At 40.6% G+C, this 26,160-nt stretch overlaps 1 protein-coding gene across 1 annotated transcript in view; it reads left to right on the forward strand.

Moving 5' to 3' along the window:
* The window catches only part of LOC309556825 (lipoxygenase homology domain-containing protein 1-like), a gene marked incomplete at its 5' end in the record, with an annotated part of 436,205 nt that overhangs the window by 347,414 nt on the left and 62,631 nt on the right, over positions 1–26,160 (forward strand). The window contains 3 exons of the mRNA XM_082259345.1: positions 625–757; positions 4,243–4,394; positions 18,605–18,863. Coding sequence (XP_082115471.1) covers positions 625–757; positions 4,243–4,394; positions 18,605–18,863 — 544 coding nt within the window. The remainder of the gene's footprint in view (positions 1–624; positions 758–4,242; positions 4,395–18,604; positions 18,864–26,160) is intronic.

A 26,160-nucleotide genomic window follows, 5' to 3' on the forward strand; every position in this document is an offset into this window, starting at 1 on the left:
CCCAAGTATAGGGTTTAGGGAAGTTGCTCTCTACACCAACTGATTGTATATAGTATTTATTTTTACTGTTCATTTATTTGCAATACATTCCTTGCTATATTTTAATTGTTTGCCATATTATTGCTACAGTCTCATATTTCGTTTGCCATTGGGTACTGCATATACATCTGCAATAAAAATTCCCAACTCAGCCAGATGTGTCAGAGTGCATGGGGCTGTTTGCAGAGTTGTTGGCACAGGAGCAGAGGACCTGAAAAACAGTGGCTCCTTTGGTGGTAAGCACTACACTCTGAATGCACTAATAGCAATAGAATACTACAATATGCAGCCGGTAATTAGTGATATTTTAGCAGCTGATTAAAAGAACATATGCAGAATAGAAGAACTAGTGACTGCACAGCCCACCCATAGAGAATACTTGGTATGCATCTTGGCAGTGACTTAGTTTATATTTGAAATGCTGAAAAGGTTAAGTGAAGCATTTTCCTTCCTTAGATGATGTGTTTTCAATATAAAAGGATAAACATTTGGGGCCCTGTGCAGTAATTTGGTTTGATGTAAATGTCAGTGATTTTCTGAGCCCTGGAAATCATTGACATAGATATTATTTCTGTCTGTGTCAAGGTTCGTATGAAGGATGTAGACACAAAACAAGAAATAAGCTTTTATCCAAACAATGCATCTTTTCTTGAACAAAATGGGCCAAAGGACGTGGCAGAAGTGGCTGCAGTGCTCCCCAATAAACCACCACTTACCGGTAAATATATAAACAATATAACAATGTATACTGTACTAAATAATCAATTTATTTTTAGAATTGCTTCAAGGTTTAACAAAGACATCAGGAGGGTTATTGTCTTAGCTCAGTAATGTAAACTATTGCTCCTTAGGGGCATATTTAGAAAGCCACGATTGTGACATTCACCAAACATTTACTGCCGGTGATTCAATCTCTGTGATTTACAACACCTGCACTGGGAAGGTACACACACCTAAATCAATGATTGGTGAATATCGAATTCACTGCTTTATAAATATACCCCATAGATATCTTCAATTAACCCCTTTAACTCTTTATGAAAGAACTATTACGTATAGGTACCTGTAGACATAAAATGATCACCAACCCAACTAGTGAAGTTCTAGGATGGAGTTGGGTTGTACCTATGTACAATGGGGCTCCCTAACAAAACCATTATTAGCCAAACCCCTCCAAGTTTTTCTAATTTCCCTATATTTAAGGCAATTCCTCTAGATGTACAGAAATACAAATCAATTTTGCTGCAATTGTATAGAGCAGGGATATGCAAACTGTGGCCCTCCAGGTGTTGCAGCACTACAAGTCTCATGAGACATAGCAAGACTCTGACAGCCACAAGGATGACACCCAGAGGCAGAAGCATGATGGGACTTGCAGTTTTGCAACAGCTAGAGGGCCACAGTTTGCATATCACTGGTTTAGAGTTTTCTAAGCTGCATGTACATTCATTTTATCCAAATGCTGTTGCTACTTATTCAATTAATGTGGAGTTAGATAGCTCTATGCCCTATAGCAGTGAAATGGCCCCCTATAGCTATAGTTATGCCCTTGGTACAGAGCATAGACATGCATACTTGGTTGTAAAGCACTGCGCAAACTGTTGGCTCAATATAAATCCTGTACAATAGTAATAATAATAGTGTTATCATAAATGTATATTTAAAGCCAAACTCCACCAAAATGGGAAAGTTCTGTTTTAAGTACGCCCCCCCCCCCCCCGCCACTTTTTGTCACAGGTACCCAGTCCCACTTCTGCTTGGCGATCCTAGTGGAAGTTCTCCTCTCCCCTCCCTCCCTGCAGTCATCTGGGACACGTCACAGGTCCCAAACAACTGCCAGACCATTCAGGACACACAGCGGGACTCGTGCATACGCAGTGCGCACTTGGCTGTGAAGCCGCAAGCTGTCACAGCCAGCTGCCCACAGTTAAAAAGTTTTCACCAAGGAGAGAAGCGATGGGTCACATGACCCCATCACTGGATTGTGGGACAGGTAAGTGTGTTTATTAAAAGTCAGCAGTTACTTTTTGTAGCTGCTGACTTTTAAAAAACATAGAAATGCCTGGAGCTCCTCTTTAAGTCACAAGCATTCTGCATTTTGAAGCAGTCATCTGACTGCCAACTTAACCAGTTCTAGACCGGAAGGATTTGCCCTCTTAACCACTTAAGCCCCGGAGGATTTGGCTGCTCAAAGACCAGGGCCTATTTTGGGATTCGACACTGCTGGAATTTAATGGACAATTGCGCGGTCGTGCAACGCTGTAACCAAATGAAATTGACGTCCTTTTTTCCCACAAACAGAGCTTTATTTTGATGGTATTTGATCACCTGTGTGATTCTTACTTTTTGCGCTATAAACAAAAAAAAAAGAGCGTCAATTTTGAAAAAATAACAATATTTTTCACATTTTTTTTATATGAAATTCCCAACCCCCCCCCCCCCCCCCAAAAAAAATGTAAAAATCAAAATTTTTTAACATTTTAGGCCAATTTGTTTTTTGCTACATATTTTTGGTAAAAAAAAATCGCTATGGGCGTATTTTGATTGGTTTACACAAAAGTTATTGCGTTTACTAAGGGAAAGATTTATGTCATTTTTATTTTTTAGTTATTAACTAGTAATGGCGGCGATCTGCAAATTTTTTTTGCGGGACTGCGACATTGCGGCGGACAGATAGGACCCCTGACTAACATTTTTGACACTTTTGGGAGTACCAGTGACATTACTACTGTAGTCAGTGCTATAAATATGCACTGTTACTGTAAAAATGACACTGGCAGGGAAGGGGTTAACTTTACTAGAGATCAAGGGGTTTATTGTGTCCCTAGGGGCGTGCTTCTAACTGTAGAGGGGTGTGGCTTTTGATGTAACCACAGAGACATACGATCCTACATAGTAGGATCGTATGATCTCTGCTGTTACATGAGGGAGAATGACAGGCGGCTTTGTTTACATTAGCCACCTGCCTTTCTCCCTCTCCATTGGGAGATCGCGAGTGACCGGCGGACATCGGAGCCACCGGTCACTCGCACGGGGACCTCCGTGAACGAGCAGGGGCAGGAGCGCGCCTCCGGTGGCGCGCGCTCGCCCCCTACAGGCTCCAGGGCGAGCGACTTTGCCCAGGAGGGGCTGACCACCACAGTAATTGTACTTGCGGCAGTCGGCAAGTGGTTAATGACCAGGGCATATTTTGCGATTTGGCACTGCATTACTTTAACGGACAATTGTGCGGTCGTGCGACGCTGTTCTTTTTTTGCGCTATAAACAAAAAAAAGCGACAATTCTGAAAAAAATCAATATTTTTTACATTCTGCTATATAACATTCCCAAAATTTTTTTTTAACATTTTATGGCCAATTTGTTTTCTGCTGAATATTATTGGTAAAGAAAATCGCAATAAGCGTATTTTGATTGGTTTGCACAAAAGTTATTGCGTCTACTAACTACGGGAAAGATTTATGTCGTTTTTATTGTTTGTTTGTTTTTTTTTTACTAGTAATGGCAGCTATCTGCAATTTTTTGCGGGTCTGCGACATTGCGGGGAACAGATTAGACCCCTAAATTACATTTTTACACTTTTGGGGGTACCAGTGACATTACTACAGTAATCAGTGCTAAAAATATGCACTGTTACTGTAATAATTACACTGGCGGGGAAGGGGTTAACATTGTGGGTGATCAAGGGTTTAAATGTGAGCCTAGGGGAGTGATTCTAACTGTGGGGGGGCGTGGTTTGTGAAATTACCATATAAACATGCGATCCTATATAGAAGGATCACATGGGCTCTTATGATCATTCTAGGGAGAAGAACGGTCAGCTTTGTTTACAACAGCCAACCATCCTTCTCTCTCAGCGGGGAGTGATCCGGGGTGTCAGGCGGCAATCGGAGCTGCCTGCCCCGTGCATCGGCTTGCCTGCTGACAAGCGGGGTGGGGGCGGGAGCTATGAGCTCCTCAGTCTGCTGCCTCACTTTTCACTCTCCAGTCACAGAATGGGGAAGGAGAGGGGGCTAGAAAGTGTTACTAAACTGTATCAGCAAATAATCAAACCCCCCCCTCCAGACAAGGCTGTCCTGTGTGACTTTGCAGCGTAAATATATACAATTGTATTCTGATCCACTTCTGGGGAAAATACATAAATAATTGCTGTACAATGTGTGTTTTAAGAGGATTGTTTTTTTCCCCCTTTTCCTGTCATTGCAGAAGTGACATATTCAATTTACGTCAAAACTGGGCATTTCCCGGCCTCTGGCACAGATGCAGATGTATTTATTACAATATTTGGTGAAAATGGAGATTCCTGCAGAAGACATCTGAGACACTTATCGCTTCCTAAAATATTTGTCAAGGGGAAGGTCTGTATGGTTACTATAGTTAGATGACGCATTTAGAGGTTTTATATAAAAAATGAGACACCTAGAGTGGCTTAACTATCTTTTTGCCAGAGTTGTGCCCAGTACGAACCATTTTTCCAGCCACAATTTAGCTCAATGTGGTGTTTGACTAAATGGGGTCATAGTTATTGGAAGGATACATGTACCAATCAAACATATTTTTCCTAAATCAGTCACTGCCCTTTATTCAAGTGTCCAATGGCCTTTAAATAGTAGCTGAGGTTTACCGAAGCTCCTTTCAACTATCGTAGAATTAAAAAAACAGACAGTGGAAAAAAGGAAAACAAAACATATAAAGTGACAATATATGAATGATAATCAAATACACAAAACAAACGTGAAAAAAAAAATAACACAAATAAAGAACGTTTAAAGAGGAAGTAAACCCTTCTCTGACACTTTTACCTATAGGTAAGCCTATGATAAGGCTTACCTATAGGTACTGTAAATATCTCCTAGACATGCACCGTTTAGGAGATATTTACCTTACATGCAGCCAGTGACGTCACTGGCGCATTCGCTCTGAACTAACGGCCGCTGGTGCTGTTCCTTCAGAGTCCCGTGCCGTGACCGTCGGCTCCCGCGCACGTGCGCGGGAGTGACGTCACCGCGGCTCCGGCCATTCAGATGGCCGGATGCCGTGATCCCGGAAGACGGGCGACTGGACATGTCGCCCGTCATAGAGGTGAGCGGACGGCACAGCGGGGGCTCGTTCTAAGGTAAGTATTTCATAATGAGCTAGTATGCGATGCATACTAGCTCATTATGTCTTTCTCTTTCAGCTTGTAAAAAAAAAAAATTACTGAGTTTACAAACTCTTTAAAAAAAATTCAAGGATAGGTTCATCTTTAAAAAAATAAAAAATAAAATAAATGCACATTTTTTCAAAGGTAAAAAAAATATGCATTTATTTATTTTTTTGTAATAGACCTATAAAGCATTGCACCCATGAACAGCAGATCGGGGGTGTAATGCCACGGTCTTGCAGACTGTCTGTGTATATGTCTGTCCATACCTCCAATATGGCCTGCCAGTTACACTGTGACAGGAAAACTTAATGAACCACTACAGTGCCCAACAGTGCCATGGTAGGTCATTGAGAACTACAAACCGACAGCCACAAAGGCCACGAAGGACCTTGAAGTTTTCTGATTCACAGAACATTATGAATGGATGACGCAGCCGGGAGGGCGGAGCCCTGTGCAGGTGCATTTTTTTTACAGATTGTGACAGCAAGCGGGAGGGAGATAATGCCCCACTAGCTGTCAGACCAGGGGTTCGGGGGGAGCGGGGGCCAGTGGATCTGTAACATATTACAGCCGGAATATGGGTGTAATATGTTACAAAAGGTGAATTTATCCTTTAAGCTTCTCTAAATAAACACAAAAAGTTTTTAAAGTATAAAAAAAAATTAGAGTTCTTTTCTCACAAAGTACAACTAAGCAGCTCAGCGAGTAAAACTGGGACATTTTTTTATTTGGTGTAATTTTGCAGGCAGTGAAATCCATAACTTCACAGCCTAATCAGTTTTGCCAAAAACATTCTGCTGTTTCCTTTTCCTAGTGCTAAAATATGTATATTACTAACAGTCAGCATGCCTCAATATATCCACTTCTGGACCGGAAGGTTTTACCCCCTTAATGACCAGGCCAATTTTGGCTATACGACACTGCGTTATTCTAACAGACAATTGCGCGGTCATGCGACGTTGGTCTCAAATAAAATTTTATGTAATTTTTTCCCACGAATATAACTTTTTTTTGGTGGTATTTGATCACCTCTGTGGTTTTTATTTTTTGCGCTATAAACATAAAAAGAGCGACAATTAAGAAAAAAAAAAAAAACAATATTTTTTATTTTCTGCTATAAAACACAGCCAATAAAAAAATTTAAAAAATTAAGTTTTTTCATCAATTTAGGCCAATATGTATTCTGCTAGATTTGTTTGGTTTGTCAATAAGTGTATATTGATTAGTTTGCGCAAAAGTTATAGCGTCTACAAACGATGCAATATTTTTATAGCATTTTTATTTATTTATTTATACTAGTAATGGCGGCGATCAGCAATTTTTGCCGGACTGCGACATTGTGGCAGACAAATCGGACATCTAACTGACACTTTTGACACTTTTTGGGGGACCAGTGACATTATTACAGTAATCAGTGCTAATAAAAAAAATGCACTGTTACTGCACTAATGACACTGGCAGGGAAGGGGTTAACATCCGGGGCGATCAAAGGGTTAAGTGTGTCCCTAGAGGGTGCTTGCTAACTGTGTGGGGGTTGCTCTGACTGCAGGAAGACAGACCGTGTTCCTGCTTATCTCTATCTTCCTCCCTGTCAGAACAGCGATCTGCCTTGTTTACATAGGCAGATCGCTGTGCTGCCTCTCCCGGGAATGATTGTGGGTGGCAGCCTGGCCAGTGGACATCGGGTCCACCAGACCCATTGATTGACATCCCCGGTAGCCAATCCCGGGACGATTGCACCTCCGGCGGCACAATCACGCCATCTAGTGGCTATTGAACAAAACAATGTACAGGTATGTCGTTTCGCACAATAGAGCCCTAGTCGGCAAGTGAATATTATTCAGTATAGTACATACACTTCCTAAGTAACAAAGTAATCTAAATAACATATCAGTCACATGTGCTTCTTAAAGGGTCTGAAAAGCTAATTTTGGATAGACTGCAGAATTGTTAAAGTAGTTGTAAAGCTATGATTTAAAACAAATGATAACAAACAGGTTTATACTTACCTGCTCTGTGCAATTGAATTGCACAGAGCAGCCTTGAACCTTCTCTTCTCAGGTCCCCTCGCTGTTGCTCCTGGCTCCTCCCCTCCAGAAAGTGCCCCCATACAAAATCTCTTTCTATGGGGGAACTCATGCAGGCTCACTGTCTGCATTTATAGACACAGACAGCTGGATTCAGCCCTGCCCCCAGCTCCCTCGTCACTGGCTTTCATTGACAGCAGCATGAACCAATGGCTTCGGCTGCCTCAGCAAAGCCTGTGAGACCACGAAGAAGAGCTGTAGATCCAATGAGTGCTCAGGCAAGTAAAAGAAGGGGGGGGGGGCAAGGGGGGATACTCATGCCTAAACATTTTTTAACTTAATGCAAGGAATTCATTAAACATAAAAATATTCAGGCTTTAGAAGCACTCTAAAAGATATAATTGCTGTCTCTGTTGGGGAGGTTAGATCTCTGTCCTAGAGACCATTATTTCCAGTACAGGTTTAGAGATCCCACGGGAACAGTAAGTGAACCCCTGTTCTGGTGACAATGTTCTAAGCGTGGAATTGCACTTGCTTTGAAAACATTTCCTTATACTTCTTTAAAAAAGGTGTTGGCTTTACATACGCTTTAAATAACAAATTACATTTATAAACACCAATAGCTCATAATTAATATGCATGGATATAATAAACCATAAATACGCCTTAATGTGATTACAACATTTACTCCAAAGCTCGAACTGTTCTCAGTGTCAAATGCAAATTATACTTATACTAATCACATATTTCATAATCCTTCATAAACCAAACAGCCTCTAAGTCAATCCACATGTAAATGAAGAGTGCAGGACCAGCAGGTGAAAAATGCAGCTTTACAAAACGAGAAAAAAACATTTTTTGTAAACGGATAGCATGGTAAATTGTAATGCCAATCAACGTGGAAAGCCTCGGGGACCATAAAAGGCTTTATAAGTTAACACCTACACATGGTGCAAAGTCATAAAAAATAAAAAAAATCGATCTTTTTCAAAATAATGCATTTAATTGTATTTTCAAGGGTGGTGGCGTGGTATATGCCCCTGTTTCCTCATGTACAGTTTGTGGTCTTTCCTCCATAGCTTTAAGTATCCCTATGACACATAAAGGATAGACTGACCACAAAACCATTAACCCTACTTTAACCACGGAGGATTTGGCTGCTCAATGACCAGGCCCTATTTTGCGATTCGGCACTGCGTGATTTTAACGGACAATTGCGCGGTCATGCGACGCTGTACCCAAACGAAATTGATGTCCTTTTTTTACCACAAATAGAGCTTTCTTTTGGTGGTATTTGATCACCTGTGCGATTTTTGTTTTTTTGCGCTATAAATAAAAATAAAAAAGAGCGACAATTTTGAAAAAATAACAATATTTTTCACATTCTTTTATATGAAATTCTCCAAAAAAAATGTAAAAATCAACATTTTTTAACATTTTGGGCCAATTTGTTTTCTGCTACATATTTTTGGTAAAAAAAATCGCAATAAGGGTATTTTGATTGGTTTACGCAAACGTTATTGCGTTTACTAACTACGGGAAAGATTTCTGTCATTTTTATTGTTTTGTTTTTTTTACTAGTGATGGCGGGGATCTGTGATGTTACTGTAAAAATGGCACTGGCAGGGAAGGGGTTAACAGTATGGGTGATCAAGGGGTTAAATGTGTCCCTAGGGGCGTGATTCTAACTGTCAGGGGGCGTGGCTTGTGAAATCATTACAAAGACATGTGATCCTATATAGCAGGATCACATAGCCTCTGTGATCACTTCAAGATGAATGACAGACGGCTGTGTTTTCATCAGCCATCTGTCCTTCTCTGTCAGCGGGGGGAGATTGCGAGTGGCCGGCGGCCATCGAAGCCATCTGTCACACGCACTTGCTCCCCGGGTGACGAGCGGGGGCGGGAGTCTCCTGAGCGAGCGACGTAGTACTACGTCGGTTTGGCCAGGAGCGGCTGGCTGCCAAAGTAAATCTGCGGTGGGCAATTGTTAAGTGGTTAATAAAGACCCCCTTAAATACCCCCCCCCCCCTACTCATTTACATGAAAAAGTAAACAGTAAATAGAGGCACTGCAACTTATTGGCAAATCCTTTAATAAAGTAAGACAAAGGGGTTGATTTACTAAAACTGGAGAGTGCAAAATCTGGTGCAGCTCTGCAAAGGATCCAATCAGCGTCTAAGTTTTTATTTTTTTTTCAAAGCTTACAGTAAAGCGGTAGTAAACTGCTGAAAAAAAAAACAATATCATAGTGTGTGCAAGTATGTATCGCATATTAGCACATTATGAAATACCTTAAATCAAAGCCCTTCCAGCGGCGCCTGGTCACCGCTGAGAGGGCTGACATGTTCCCCCTCCCTTTCTTCCGGGTTCGCGGGCTCCAGCACTGTGAGTGGCCAGAGCTGCGATGAGGTAACTCACGGGATGCCTCAGCTCCGGTAATTAGCTCTGAAAGTCCGGCACAGTAAGCTGGACCTTCAGAGCGCCTGCACCGCTGACGTCAGTGGCTGCATGCAGGGTGAAAATCTCCTAAACGGTGCATATTTATTTTACCTACAGGTAAGCCTTATTATAGGCTTACCTGTAGGTAAAAATAACAAAGCAGGGTATACAACCACTTTAACTGAACAAGCTGAAGTTAGAAGCTGAGTGGCTACTATACACAGATGCACCAGATTTTGCATTCTCCATTTTTTGTAAATCAACCGCAAAGTCCCACAATGTAAACGCATTGTCATTCTCACTGTCCAGTGATGCAGAATCACTCATGATGAATGATGCTCACCTAAAGAAAAAAAATCCTGCTGACACAATTCATTAGACTCACATCGAATGACATTTTGTTCATTGTGATTGACGAGGATCTGCACCACCTGGACAATGTGATTGACAATGACCATGAGAATTTTTGAGGTTTTCCTGCATTAATCACATAACGACACAGTAACATATATGTAAAGCCAATAAACCAAATTAAAATGAAGATAAGGCAAATAAATAATAATAAAATAAAATAATAAACACTATATTCTAAAATATAGCAGCCAATTCCTGTAGTGTCACCACATACAATATGAGCAGTATAAATGCAATATGGAACATGGAACAATGTTGCAATATGGAACGTATAAAGTACTCTATTGCTTTAACCACTTAAGCCCCGGTTGATTTTACCCCCTTCCTGACCAGGGGGTATTTTGCGATTCGGCACTGCGTGAGTTTAACGGACTATTGCGCGGTCGTGTGACACTGTACCTAAACAAATTTGACGTCTTTTTTTTCCCACAAATAGAGCTTTCTTTTGGTGGTATTTGATCACCTGTGCGATTTTTTGATCATGCGCTATAATCAAAAAAAGAGCGACAATTTTGCAAAAATAACAATATTTTTCACATTTTTTTATATGAAATCCCCCCCCCCCCCAAAAAAATGTAAAAATCGATTTTTTTTTTACATTTTTGGCCAATTTGTTTTCTGCTACCTTTGTTTGGTAAAAAAAATCACAATAAGCGTATTTTGATTGGTTTGCGCAAAAGTTATTGCGTTTACTAACTAAGGGAATGATTTTTGTCATTTTTGTTGTTTTTTTTTTTACGAGTAATGGCGGCGATCTGCGGTTTTTTTTGAGGGACTGCGACATTGCAGCGGACAGATCGGACCCTTGACTGACATTTTTGACACTTTTGGGGGTACCAGTGACATTACTACAGTAATCAGTGCTATAAATATGCACTGTTACTGCAAAAATGACACTGGCAGGGAAGGGGTTAACTTTATTGGGGAAGGAGGGGTTAAGTATGTCCCTAGGGGCGTGTTTCTAACTGTGATTGGACATGGCTACTGGTGTAAGAACAGAGATCAACAGTCCTACATAGTAGAACCGTGTGATCTCCATTTTTACACAGGGGAGAATGACAGGCGGCTTTGTTTACATTAGCCGCCTGCCTTTCTCCCTTCACGGCGAAGGATCGCGAGTGACCGGCGGACATCGGGTCCGCCGGTCACACGCACTGACTTGTTAGGGAACGCTATTGGCTCACAAGCTAGTGACAGGCTAGTGACGTACCGGTACGCCACTTTGCCTGGCGGGGCTGACCGCCGCAGTATATGTACTTGCGGCGGTTGGCAACCGGTTAACAAACATAAGTGCATGTGCAAACAAACCTAATAAAACAGATTAGGCAATCTGAACGTGAATGTGCAAAAAGTACATGAATAATAATGCACACCGTCTGACAAGTAAAATGATGAATCGTAGTCCCAAAAAAAAAATATATAGTAAAACCAAAAAAAGTGTAAACAAAATGTCCAAAATATAGTGTGCAATAGTGATGGAAAAAAGTCAGTTTACTACGTAAATACAGTGATCCAAAATTATAGTGACAACAGTGCAGTCTCCCAAAAACCGGTATCCAACATTAAGTGCAGTGGCCACTCACCTTAAGGCAAAATATCATTGCGTGTTCACAAGAGATAATCGTTGGCTGAAGGGATTCACTCGATTGTAGACAATTCTCCGCTCATATAAAATAAGATAAGGTCTCCATAGTGTAGTAAGTATAGTAATGACTTTAATAAGATAAATAGTAACTTACAGTACCGTTGACAAGTACAAATGTAACAGAAGACCGGATCCGAGGGCTCCCAGGATTGAAACAGTGAGAAAATTCCGAACTACATCATTGTCACTATAATTTTGGATCACTGTATTTACGGAGTAAACAGACTTTTTTCCATCATTATTGCACACTATATTTTGGACGTTTGTTTAAATTTTTTTTTTTTTTTTAAATTTATTTATTTATGAGAAAAAAGGATAAACAGGAGATTTCCATTTACAATATTCGTACAATTTGATCCATTTGGTTCAATAAAAAAAAAAAAGGCAAACAGAAACAAACATAATTATTACCAATATGTTCATACATATATTAGTTATTAACTCTGAAAATTTATTCTAAAAAATTTCAAACTCAATATAGACCATTTCATTCTATCTATCAAAAGTTCTCCAGTACCTCTAAGGTTTTTTAATTTTATATCAAAAGAAACCAAAAAAGAAGAAAAAGAAAAAAGAGAAAAAAATATGTTTTACTACATATTTTTTTGGGGGCTACGACTCACCACTTCACTTGTCAGATGGTGTGCATTATTATTCATGTACTTTTTGCACATTCACTTTCAGATTGCCTAATCTTTTTTTTATGATTGTTTGCACATGCACTTATGTTTGTTGAAGCACTAGAGCAATTTATAGTTATTATACACTTATTAATCCTTATATATTTAATTCTATGCTCTTAACACTGTTATAGCACCGTTCCATATTGCATTTATACTAACACTTATGTGACATCCAGGAGGTTAACTTGGTTAAACCTGGGCACTGCATATACTGTACATGTTCCTGTGTTTGTGCTGGGTGCACGCTGTACAGCACACTCCCAGCACAGATACTTGGCTCTCACCAACTATTGGGACACTAGACTCCCGATTCCCAGTCACCTGATCGCTGTGATAGCCTATGATTGGCAATTGCGGTGATCAGTCACTGTGCAGGCCACCCATGTGTTTGTTTTCTCTTCTGAATGGAGAGAAAGATACATTGTATCATCCTCTCCTTGCAGGAGGGAAAGAAAAAGAAAAACAAGAAAAGTGTGTATAAAAAATGATTAAATTTTTTAAATAAGATTTTGAAAAAATAGCTAGAACAAGGTTTGATCTAGGTCAGTGTGAGGGTTAGTGTCAGGGTGAAGGCAAGGGTCAAAAGTCAAAGCCAGGGTCAAAGGTCAAGATCAGCATATCATGTTTCAGTTAGGGCTCTTTCACACGGCCGCTCTGCTGTTTTTCCCCGCCACGGGACTTTTTTTTTCACGGAGCGGATGACATTTGTGTCATCCGCTCCGTATGTCCGCATATCATCCCATCCGTTTGCGGATGATATGCGGACATAATGTAAGTCTATGGGCATTGCGGATGTCAGCGGATGACACCACTGACATCCGATTTTCCTTCCTTTCCGTTTTTTGAACGGAGGAAAAATAGGGTTCTGTTCCGTTCCAAAAAACGGAACAGAACTGAAAGGAAGAAAATCGGATGTCAGCGGATGGTATTCCGCTGACATCCGCAATGCCATTGACTTACATTATGTCCGCAAATCATCTGCAAAAAAATAGGATGATTTGCGGACATACGGAGCACCCTTGTGAAAGAGCCCTTACGTTTTAAAAAAAAAAACATTTTTAATATTAGTGTCAGTGTGTTTTAGGTAGGATTAAAAAAGTGAAATGCGCACTATTGTTTCTGAGCCGTACTACAGATATAAACAACAAATAACATACAAATATGTGGTGTCACTGGGATCATTAGGAGCATGAGAATTTATTTTGGGTTGTTCTTTGTTGGTAAGTTATGGTAATAGCAAGAAATATAAAGCGAAGTAAAAAAAAATAGTTTTACTATTTTCGGCCAGTTTTTCTTTGAAAATAAAAATAATCAGGAGATATCTGTTACCAATTACCACCAAATGAATGGCCAAACACACAAAGTAGTTGCGATGATATGTACAGTTTTACTAACACATGTCAAAGTAGCAAAATTTAGTCCGGGCGTTAAGGTTTGTTTTACCCTCAGTCATGAAAGGGTTAAAGGAGCTGTCAAAAAGAGTCAGCCTTTTTATTTACTGTTTCCTTTTTTTTTGTAAATCAGTAGGTGTACTATGTACTCATTACTCATTAACCACTTTAGCCCCGGAAGGATTTGCCCCCTTAATGACCAGGCCCTATTTTGCGATTCAGCGCTGCGTTACTTTAATGGACAATTGCACGGTTGTGCGACACTGTACCAAAAACAAAATTTACGTCCTTTTTTTCCCACAAATAGAGCTTTCTTTCGGTGGTATTTGATCACCTGTGCGATTTTTATTTTTTGCAATATAAACAAAAAAAGAGAGACAATTTTAAAAAAAAACAATATTTTTCGCATTCTTTTATATGACATTCGCAAAAAAAAAAAAAATGAAAAATCCAAATTTTTTAACATTTTAGGCCAATTTGTTTTCTGTTACATATTTTTGGTAAAAAAAATGTGCAATAAGCGTATTTTGATTGGTTTGGGCAAAATGTATTGCGTCTACTAACTGCGGTAAAGATTTATGTCATTTTTATTGTTTTTTTATTTTTCTACTAGTAATGGTGGCGATCTGCGATTTTTTGTAGGACTGCGACATTGCGGCAGACAGATCGGACCCCTAACTGACATTTTTGACACTTTTGGGGGTACCAGTGACATTACTACAGTAATCAGTGCTAAAAATATAATACTGTTGGTGATCAAGGGGTTAAATGTAAGCCTAGGGGAGTGATTCTAACTGTGGGGGGGGGGGGGGGTTGGACTTGTGAGATGATCACAGAGACATGCAATCCTATATAGCAGGATCACATATTCTCTGTGATCATCCCAGGGAGAAGGACTTACGGCTGCGTTTACATCAGCCGACCGGTCTTCTCTGTCAGCGGGGAGATATCGCCGGTGTCAGGCGGCAATTGGAGCTGCCTCACACACGCATTGGCTTTCCGGCTGACGAGCGGGGGCGGGAGCGCGCCACCGGTGGCGCGCGCTCGCCCCCTAGCCTCCCCAGAGCGAGCGCCGTACATGTACGGTGATTTGCCTGTGGGAGCCAGCCTGCCGCAGTATATCTGCAGCGCGTGGTCGGAAAGCTGTTAACATGGAACAGCAGTATCCAGAGGCCCCCTTATATTAAGGGGGTTCCAGATTCTGATAAGCCCCTTTCCCGCAGACCCCTCGAGTGGGGTTTGTAAGGAAGAAGCCCTTTGTCCTCATCAACATGGGGACATAGTGCTTTGCCAGGGAAACCGCAACCCCCTGCCGTTTTGAGGCATGTGGTCTGGTATGGTTCAGGAGGGGAGAACTGCACACTCACCCTCACCCTCTCCTTTCCTGACCAGCCAGATTGCAAGCTCAGATAGGGGGCTGGTATGGATTTTGGGGGGAACTCACACTTTTTTTCTTGTTGTTTGTGTGGGGTTGCCTCTTAAATTCCTACCAGACCCTCATGCAGGATAAGGGTCTGTTATGCATTTTAAGGGAGAACCCCATGCCATTTTTGAGGGTTCCCCAATAAGATCTATACAAGATCCTCATCTAAGATACGTGTCTGGCATAGATGAATGGAATCCTTGTTTAAAATAAGATGTAAGCAGCCAGGAGCTGCCATTTGCCAGCAATTTATATGGCATTTATGCCTCTGTAAATGGCAGCAAATTATTCAAAAGAATTTAGCATTGTTTTTGTTTCACTTAAAGCAGTATTAAAATAGCTGCTCCTTGACAAATTATTTTTATTTCTTTGGTTTATACTCCCCAAGGCACTGACCAGTTCCCATCCCCTTCTTCTCCATGGCATTTGTTTGACAACCCTTGCCTATAAAGCCCCATACACACGTACCGATCGTCGGCCGACCAATCGGCCGTCTTTTGTCCCCGGGCTGTCGTGTCCGCTGAAAAGTGCAAAAGACTGCACACAAATTTTGTCCGCCAACAACAGCCAACTGCAGAAGTGATGTCCTGTGATGGTTAACTTTCCCTGTGTTTTTTCTTTTCTGAGCATGCCCAGTCTTGCAAATCTGCTGTCTGTCGGCCGAAATCTGTACTGACTGGCGAACAATCGGCCGTTCTGGTGTTGGCATACAAAAATTTTAATGCTTGCATGACAGATTCTGTTCGGCCGAAAGTGCCCTGTCGGCTGTCGGAAGCATCATACTAACAAGCCGAAAATCGGCCGATCGGTCGTCGGCCGAATCTTTTCGGCCGACAATCTGCACGTGTGTACGGGCATTTAGCCTAGAAAATGGCCATTTCAGTGTATTAATAATCGGCTTCCATTGACTTTAAAGGGATTTGGATTTGGCACCCAAAACTTAGTAATATTTGGCAAAACCACCTCAAACTGAATCCAGGTACATTTAGCTTATCCCTAGAGGCATATACGGAGCTACTGTACCAACATCCCTATGCAGATATGGTTTTTGCACACAGTGGACATAAAAAAAAAGTCTTGTGAGACTATAAATGCCTAGACCCCATGCACAATTAAAAAGCTGAGCAACCTGTGAAGTGTTTATTTATTTACAAAGAACAGCCACATTGTTTCTATAAGGTAAAATTTTAACACCATTGCTTAAAGCAGAACTGGAGTCCCGCTGTAAAGAAAGGAAAGCAGGCAGGCTTTTATCGAAGAAGAGATATACACTGTCTTGGGAAATAAAATGCAATTACCTGCCTGCTTGCCATCTCCTCCGGCACCATAAACTGAGCTGCACAGCTCAGCTTACAGTGCCAAGCCAGTCTACCCCAGCAGTCAAAGATAAGGCCTGAAGGCCGGTACTTAAAAAAAGATGCCAGCACTGGCGCAGGACTGTTGGACGGGTGAGTATGGAGATTGGAGACTTTAGTTCCAATTTATTAAGTAACATGAAAAAGTTGCCAGGTTTTCTATCTTTCTATATTTGGGGGTTTATCTAGCCAGTAATCTGCTTTGGACATCTAAACTATGTCACCCTTTTGAAAAAGCTCTACCCCTTGTATCATGCAAATATTCTACTAAAAACGAAGGCCCCTTGCACATGAGATGGTCTCTGTTGGAGTCCACCTGCTCAGTGGGAAATCTTTCTGCTCATCCCCGCTGAGCAGGAGAATGGCTTGACTGTCCACTCTGCTTATGCAGAGCGGACACGGACACAGCCTGCTGTCCTCTATGGGCGTTCAGATGTAAATGGAATGCCCGTTCATTTACATCCGATTGCCATCCAATCTGATCCACCAGACGGATGGGGAAAGGATCCCCATCCGTCTGTTTTTAGCGGACAGGATCGGATGTCAGTGGATGTCAACAGACACATGTCCGTTGGCACCTACAGCTCCATAGAGGAGTCTAGAGGACAGTGGCAGCTGGTGTGTTGGGTGGCGCAAGGGGTGCCGCCCCCCCCCCTATCCGTGCGTCCGGCCCCCTAATCTACATGCGGGGCGCCGGACGCATGGAGTTCAATGGGGTTTTTTTTCTCTGAATCACCTGATTAGAGCCAGAGGCTCTAATAGGCTTCAGAAAAGGGTGGACCCTAGCCCACCCATTTGTGTGACAATAGCGAATACTCTGCATTGATGGTGGCACGCTGGTCACTTTGCATTGAAAGGGGGCACGGCATGCTGGTCACTCTGCATTGAAAGGGGACACGCTGGTCACTCTGCATTGAAGGGGGCACGATGGTCACTCTGCATTGAAGGGGGCACACTATACATTGATTACTGAAGGCCCCTTTCTCACTTTTGTGACCTCAAAGTCACGCAATTTTTTACAGAATTTTTTGCCGCAAAGCAATGCCTATTACATTTTTCTATTTGCGCCCCCCCCCCCCCCCCCCCGCTAGAAGATCTGATCGGGTCTGCCTAAAAAACTTAAAGGCGGACCTGATCAGTCCAGCCGTATAAAAGGGTCCTAACTTGCAACGTGCTACTGAAGGAAGCATATTGTCTGATTTACATTCACAGCTACTTGTCAATAGACCAACAAACAGCATTGAGAGATGGTGAACTGTAGTGAGTCTTCTGACTTCTTTCAACAACCTTTGCACATTCTTCCCCCTATAGTTCATCTGCTGATTTTAGCCACAAGGGTTTAGAGGCCAGAAAAGAAAACATATTAAAAAATTATCACAATTTATATATTCAAATCTTAGTGCTGGTCTGGGAATATGATAATAGTGTTACCGTATTCTTTTTTCATCCATGCTAAAAAGCAAAATAGTGATTCTGATATCTAGTGATATCTAGTGGTAGAGTGCATACGGTAACAGAGAAAAGAATATTCATAATCACAAAAACATTGACTAACTGTAGTATCAAATGTAGTATAGGGATCTACAAATAACGTATTCCATTGGGCAGTGCCAGGAACACCAAGATAAGCAAAGCAGCCCACACCTATTTCTAGGTTCAAACCTAGACAAATTAATTTTCTGGGTCTAGCCTCCTTGTTTAGTGTGACTAGTGCAGCATCAATGAAAGTCTCACCCTTAATGGCTTACATATAGGATGTGGTAAAGTAAAATATTATACTAATTTATATAACTTATATAATACAATACATAATACACAGTCTTATAGATAAATGGTTGCTTTACATACCCAATACAAAAAGCAAACATCAGAGTTGTGATTGCAATGTAAACTATACAACATCCTAACGTGATGTAATATATAATTTGTTTTTTGGGTTTTTTTTAACACCGTTTTTGTGTTTAGCAAATTGGATTTTTTATAGACTGTATATTTTGTGAGAGAACATTAGGCTGCGCACATAATTCTTGCTGTCATTGCAGGTAAACGTCTTTAAAATAAAGGCCTTGGACCTTGGCATGCTGAGTGGAGTACATGTTGAACACAACGCTGTTGGTTATGGAGCTGGATGGTATCTAGATCAAATCACCATACAAGCGTCAGATAAGGCGGATATTAAATACTTGTTTCCATGCCAACGCTGGTTAGACACTGCAATAAATGACAAACAAACTGACTGCAAGTTGAAGCTTCTTGGAAAATTCAACAAAACTAATCAAAAGCTACTTTCATTCACTGAAGGTACATTGTAACCTTTTCATTAACCCAGTTGGCTCCCTTTCATAATCCATATTGTATACTATTTCCTAAATTTACATTTGTCACTCTACAGAATGAAAATGTGCTGTCCTCTGTACAGCTTAGAGAAAAGACATCCCAAAACCCAAACATAAAGTACTGATTTGTTTTCCAAGATTAGCTGCTATACAGGTTTTTGCACAAATAATAGATGTGTACTTTGAAATCCTACCTTTATTCAGAATATACTGTAACTGGTGGAATTTGAGGTCAGAGAAACATTTTTGTCTTAAATTGTCCATCAACATTAGTTTTTTTTCTTGTTTGTTTTTTTTTGTAATTTATTCTGTCTTAGTGTCCATTCACACTGGTACGACTTGTCAGGCGACTTGGTCAGCCTGACAAGTCATGCATCGTCGCTCCCACTGCGTAGTACAGGAGCCGTTCTAATAGGAGCGACACAAATTGCTCCGACTTAGAAAAAGGGTCCTGTACTACTTGGGGGGCGACCTGGAGGCGACTTGCATTGACTTCCATTATGTGAAGTCTGTGCAAGTCGCGCTGCACGCGACTTTGCCGGTCGCCCCCTAAGTCGGAGCGACCTAATGTGAACGGGGAGTTATGCATACACCTGAAATGTGCATGTTTATGTTTACTGAAGATGGAGAGCAGTTAGATGCCCCTGGCAGCAGCATTAAATGTACTAGAGCCCAAACTTTTTTTTTTTGTTTTTGTTTAAGCAAAATTGAGGAAATGTTTAATCCCCTGTCAGGTTTCATTGCTGCCTAGGTCACAACTCTGTGTTCATCTTGGTGACCTTTGTCTCCAGGGTGCATACAGCCTACCTGACAACCCCCCCAAAATATAAAAACTATATTCTCGCTAAAACCACTCTAAAATCATTAGCGGACACAAACACAACATATTTTACACAATTCCTGCTAAATCTAAAAGATAAAACTGTATTATTGTACTAAATAAAGCTCTGTGTGTGAATAAGGTCTTGGGGCTCATCGACATGGGCCTTGTGGCCTGTACAGTGTAAGTCAATGTACAGTTTTTTTTTTATGTGGCTGGAGCTCTGTCTAGGCAAGCTATGTTATGCTGTAGGGACCCAGCAGCTGTATGAACACAGCCAAGTCCGAATTTGACAGGTGTGTGGATACAGGTGCATGGCCCTGAACACACACAGTGTGCATTCAGGGCCACGCACCCACAGTGGCACACCTTTCAAATTAGGACCTGCGGCTGTGTTCTTACAACCTCTGTCTCCTCATGGAATCACTGGAAGCTCCACCCACACAAACAAACTGCTCCTTCGCACTGTAATGGGCCAGAGAACCTGTCTTAATGAGCCCTTCATTTTTTTTTTTTTTTAAATCTTTTCTTTATCTTCCAATTTTTATTATTTTTATTTATTTTTTGATATCGTTAAAGGGGGGGCTTTAGTGAGGTATCAGGGGTCTAACCGGACTCCTGATGTCTCACTTTTGAGACAGAGAAAGGGACTGAGGATATAAATTTCCCTTTCTCTGCAGCCTCCACTACAGTGGACAGTGAATGAACAGGAGCACACTGTACAGAGGTACCTGATCATTCACAAACTGAGAATAGTAAATACAATTGCTTCAGTTATAAATGAATTGGTACCAATCACTCACTGTTTTGATTAAGACAAGGAAGGGCCAGTAAACATGACATATTTACCGGCCCCTTTCCCTGCTCTCTATCCTGAAACACCCCCTTTTTTCCCCTCAGCAACAGGAGGGAGATGAGAAAAGCTGGCAGCACTGTGTGGGGGCACACAGGGAGGGCCCAGGCAGCAGAGGGAAGAGAATGGTGCACAGGAAGAGTGATCGTTGCGGTGGGGGGGGGGACAATTACTGGAACCAATACCCTGTATGACTCTCTCTGCAACAGCTGAAAGCTGGCTTCTCCTCCTCTCCCTCCCACCAAATTTCAGCTGCTGCAGAGAGAGTCATACAGGGGATCGGTTCAAGTAATTGCCCCCCCTCCCCACCGCACCAATCATCTTCCCTATGCATCATATTCTTCCCCCTGCTGGCCAGAGCCCTGTACAGAAGGACTGGTGGTACCCACTTATCCGCAGCCCCATTTGTCTCCATGACAAAAAGTGATTGAAAATTCTAAATTTGGATTTGTCTCCAGAAAGGACATAGAAAGGACATTTTCAAATGTTGAGGTTTGTTCTGGTGACAACTGTTTAAGCTGGAACCTCACTTTGGGGAGATTTCCCCTTGTTTCCTATTGTGTCTTAAGAACTCAATGGAAAACAGATGCCAGAAAACTTCAGATATGTTTTAACCATTTCCTACACTTTTCAAAATGTAAATAAAAAAGTTTTGGCTTTAGATTTTCTAAATTGTTCAAACTGCAAAAAAAAAAAAAAAAAACAATCGGCTAATGATATCATAGAAACATAGAAAAGTCACAGGAGAAAAAAAAGACAGAGTGGTTCATCAAGTCTGCCTGTTTTTTTTGTTTTTTTTGGGGGAGGGGGGTTAATACCTGTTTTGCATTTTTTTTTGTTTATTTTTATTTCTTTTTTGTTTGTTCGCTTTTTGTTTTTTTGCTTTTTGTTAACTGTTTTTTTTTATTAATGTTAGCATTAGGCTATTTTTTAAATATATGGCAAATTCACCTCCCCTCTTCCCTATTCTGTCGTTCCTGTATAGTGTATATCCTAGTATTGGTATTTCCCAGTCATTTAAATTATTGGGCCATGTCTCTGTTATTACAACAAGGTCCAAGTTAACCCTAAACATAAGCGCTATCAGCCAACAAAGCTTGTTGTTAATTACATCTCTGCTCCCATTTCTCAGTTAAACCCATTCGCTGCCAGACCCTGGGCTCCAGTTTTAAGCTGAGTTGGCCAGACCATTTTTGCAATTTTTCCATTGCTTTTTTATTTTTCACTTACAGCTTTCAGAGTTTGTAATAGACCCCCAAAACCATATCATTTTCTGAAAGCACACGACCAGTAGAATAAAAATATGGTGCTACTGATTTTTAGGGCCTCATGATATTTGCGCAAATGTTTCTCAAATCAATATTTTTGCTAAAAATACACAAAAATCAATATTAGCAGATACAAACACAGCACATTTTGCAAAATTCCTGCTAAATATAAACCTTTAATCTGTATGGAGTTAATAAATAACAAATGTTTTTAGTTTTTCAATTGTGCCTTTTTAAGAAATGGTGAAAATCGAACGTAAGCAAAACTGTAAATAACCAAATATCTCTAAAGATCTGTAGGTTTTCATTTTCACTTACAGCTTTCAGAGATTGTAAAAGACCCCCCAAACCATATATTTTCTGAAAGCACATGACTAGTAGAATAAAAAGACGGTGAAACTGATTTTTATTGCCCCATGATATTTGCGCCAATGTTTATCAAATCAATATTTTTACAAAAAATACACTAAAATCATTATTAGCACATACAAACACAGAAAATGTCAAAAATTCCTGCTTAATTTCTACTAAATATAAAAGTTTAACTTGTATTGAGATAATAAATAACAAATATTTGTAGATTTTAAATTGTGCTTTTTTACGAAATGGTGAAAATCGAACGTACACAAAATAGTAAATAACCAAATTTTTCTAAGAATCTGGAGGTTTTCATTTTCCACTTTCAGAGATTGGAAAAAAAAAACCCCAAAACCATATATTTTCTGAAAGCACATTACCAGTAGAGCAAAAAGAAGGTGCTACTATAGGGGAACAATAGTTGTGCAGCACAAATGTTTATCAAATTGCTGGTTTAATGCAAAAAACACTAAAATCCTTAATAGTATACAAAACATAATATAAATTCCTTCTAAATGCCTGCTAAATCCTTGTTCACATGGGGTGTACTAAAGCGTACGCCCATCGAGGGCCATATCAAAGGCTGTGTTTACCCACACAGGAATGCATGGGTGCTCTGTTTAGATTTGCCGTTGGGGAGGTGGCAAAAATTTGCTGTTGAGCTGCATTTCTTCCACCCGCCAACCTTCCCCCCTTAAAGCGGAGTTCCAGCCTGGAGGAAAAGAAATGTAAAGTCAGCAACTACAAAAACTGTAGCTGAAGACTTTTAATATGAGGACACTTACCTGTCCAGGGAGTCCACGATGTCCGGACCCATCCATCGGCTCCGGGTGCAGGTGCCAGCATCCTTACTTGCATTGCAGCTTCACAGCCTGTTTCCTACTGCACAGTCGCAGGCGCTTTCTGAATGGGTCCTGCTGTCTTCTGGGACCTGTGTGTGTCTCCAAGAAGGCAGCGGGGGAAGGTGGAGGGGCCACAAATGACGTAAGTCGCCGCGGCGCCCCTACACTTAATTGGGAGCAGGTACCTGTTTTACTTTGCACCCGCTTAATGCTACACATTCAAGTCGAAAGGTAAGTCACGCAATTCCCCCAGAACTGCGGGCAATACATGTGGTTGCGGTGCATTTGTCGGCAAAAATGGGGTTAAAACAGGCGATGAGAAAGCAGCAGAACGGCTTCCTCGCCGCCTGCCAGTAGCCACTGAAACGGGAACTTAATGCGGATCGGGCTTCAGAGGCAATCCTAAATCTACCCTTAGGCCCCTTCCACGTGACTGCGCCAGGCGGATCGCTAGTCTGTGTCCATTCCGCTTATGCAGAACAAACACAGACACAGCATGCTCTCCTCTATGGGTGGTTGGATGTAAACAGACCGCCGATCCTTTTGCACCTGACTGCCATCCAATCTGCTATATGGATGGGAAACAGATCCACATCCGTCTGTTTTTATTGGATTGGATGTAGGCAGGTGTAAACCGACATAAGTCAGTTTACATTCGCCGCTCCACAGAGGAAAAAGGAGGGTCCAATTGGGTCTGCCTAAAAAAATTTGACAGGCGGACTCAATCGGTCCGCCCATGTGAAAGGGACGTTACTATGTTTTTTGGGGGTTTTTTAATGTTTTTTTTTTTTTTTTTTTTACAGGCACAATTCTATTTTTTTTTTTTTTTAACAGATGCACTTCTGTTCTACTGCACTTCCGAAGCGCAAACTCTACAGATATATCCGATATAGCTGGGTACTAAATTCCCAAAGAATCAGTCTTAGGTGTCTGTAGTAGCCTGCAGATGAGAAATTGAACTATGGCCAGCAGGCTTAGAAGAACGATAAGCGAGCACAGAGCAGCCATAGTTTTAGTGTATGGGATGCTGCTGTAAGGATAGGGGAAGCTTACAAACTGCTTAGGGAATGATTAGGGTGAGTTAGGAAGCAGCATTTAATTGTACAAACTATCTGTTCAGACAATCAACCTGTTTGTTGATATTTTTGTTCTTATTATTTGTTTTTTTTTTGTCTTTTTTTTAAATTTACTTTTTTGTGGTTGATTTGAAGTGGTCACTTTTAGCTGTCGCCCAAACCCACCTTTTTTTCTTTTTCGGCTTCCCTTTAAAAAAATTATTTTGTTCAGTGGGTGGTATTTTGGGAATTAATTTATTATTTTTTATTGCATATTCTGTTGTTAGGGACTTTTCTTTTTTTTTTTGGGGGGGGGGGGGTAACTGTTTTTTAACTGGTTTTGTTTTTTTATTGTATGTTGGTTAAACTAATTCTCTTTGCTACATAGTAAAAGTTAGGCTTACATTGGTTGCAACTGTACTGACACTGGGCAGTTTTACATTTCTGTATTTTCTGAAGTGTTTTAATTGAGATAAAAGCCCTAGCCTGTGCTCTTTGTGTTTAGCAAATTTGGGCCTAGCCTTTCTCATGAAAATTGTCCTGCTGTTGACAATTTTACACTGTTGCATCATTTGTGGTCTCCTTATTCTGGTAGTACGATACCTGGCTGTATTCTTTGTCTATAGTACATTTCAGCCTATTATCCCTACTTATAACAGTTTAACCGGTCAATGTTAAACTGCTGTATTCTCTGTAGTATTCTAATTCTTGTAGTTAAACCCCCAACTGTGCTTTTTGCCCCCCAGCCCATGCTCAATTTAGAAAGCTAAACAAGAATTACAACCAATTTATGACTAGGTTTTTAAAATATTATTCACACTAAAGGGCTTTGCATAGAATAAACATAATATACAGATCTCCCAGTGCAAATAGCAGCTAGCTGGCAAGAAAAAAAAAAAAGAATTACTTGACCACACTTTGTCTCATACATAAATTATATTCCAGTGCTACTATACCCTCTATCACCCGAACAAAAAAAACGTTTGTGAAAATAATGCCAAATAAATACAATAATGCATCAAATTATTCAATGAATGTGAACAAAAATGAATAAGTGAAGTCTATTCAGTGCTTAAAAACAAGTCTCCTCAAATGTGTTTACTCCAATCACCACAATATTCCACCTTGTGACTTCTGCGAATAATTAATAGATGGTAGTTCATCAGAAAAAATTTACCCCTTACAAAAGTAAGCAAGTCAAAAATACCTTCCCCAACCAGGTATTATAAAGCAGCCAGGTTAGTCACATTTTAGGGTCCACTCTAATACATGACCTCTCTAGGTTCATCAGAATTCAACTAAGATATTATCGTCTTCCTTGTTCATCTAAAAGAATCTCCCAGTACCACATAGCTTTTTCTCCAAGGTATTGTAAAATATGAATGTGTATAAATCTCCTCTGCTTATCAAATAATATTTTTACCACCTCGCTGATTCAAAACTCAAAAATGTGTATATGTGATAATCATTCAATCCCCACAAATGTGTAAACCATAAACAGCAGAAAGCAGCTGACACAAAAAATACATACACCCACCTGTGCAAATGCAAAAACTTAATACAAACTCTTAATAGTGCAGTGCTATCCCTATCCCCAAATATTTAGCGCATATACCTGTATAATATGGGATATATAATGGATATATATAAAATATGTGAAAATCAATACATTTCATGAAAATAAATAAATAAATATGTGAAAATAAAGGAAAATAAATAGCACTGTAGTCCATAACTAATAAAAAGTCAAAAAGAGTCCAATTTCCAGTGAATGCGCAATCCCAGACACCAAAGACTCTTAACTTATTCACCTCGGTGCCCTTCACCCCACCATTAGGTGTCCTTTCACTGGCTTAAATGGACCTCACCAATTTAGGGAGGTCAGTATGCACTTTTGAAATAGTATATAGGCATTGCTCCACCAGCTTAACAGATACCATCCTCGGCTCCCCAATGTGGTATCATTCATATAAATAAACAAGAAGAAGACAGTGAAAATTGCTCTCACCAGATTTTATTTAATAATAAAAGAAACTCACATTTTCGAAATGAACAGACAGCATGTCC

Source organism: Pelophylax lessonae (genome assembly GCF_965119305.1).
Source record: "Pelophylax lessonae genome assembly, chromosome: 5".
In the NCBI taxonomy this organism is placed as follows: domain Eukaryota; kingdom Metazoa; phylum Chordata; class Amphibia; order Anura; family Ranidae; genus Pelophylax; species Pelophylax lessonae.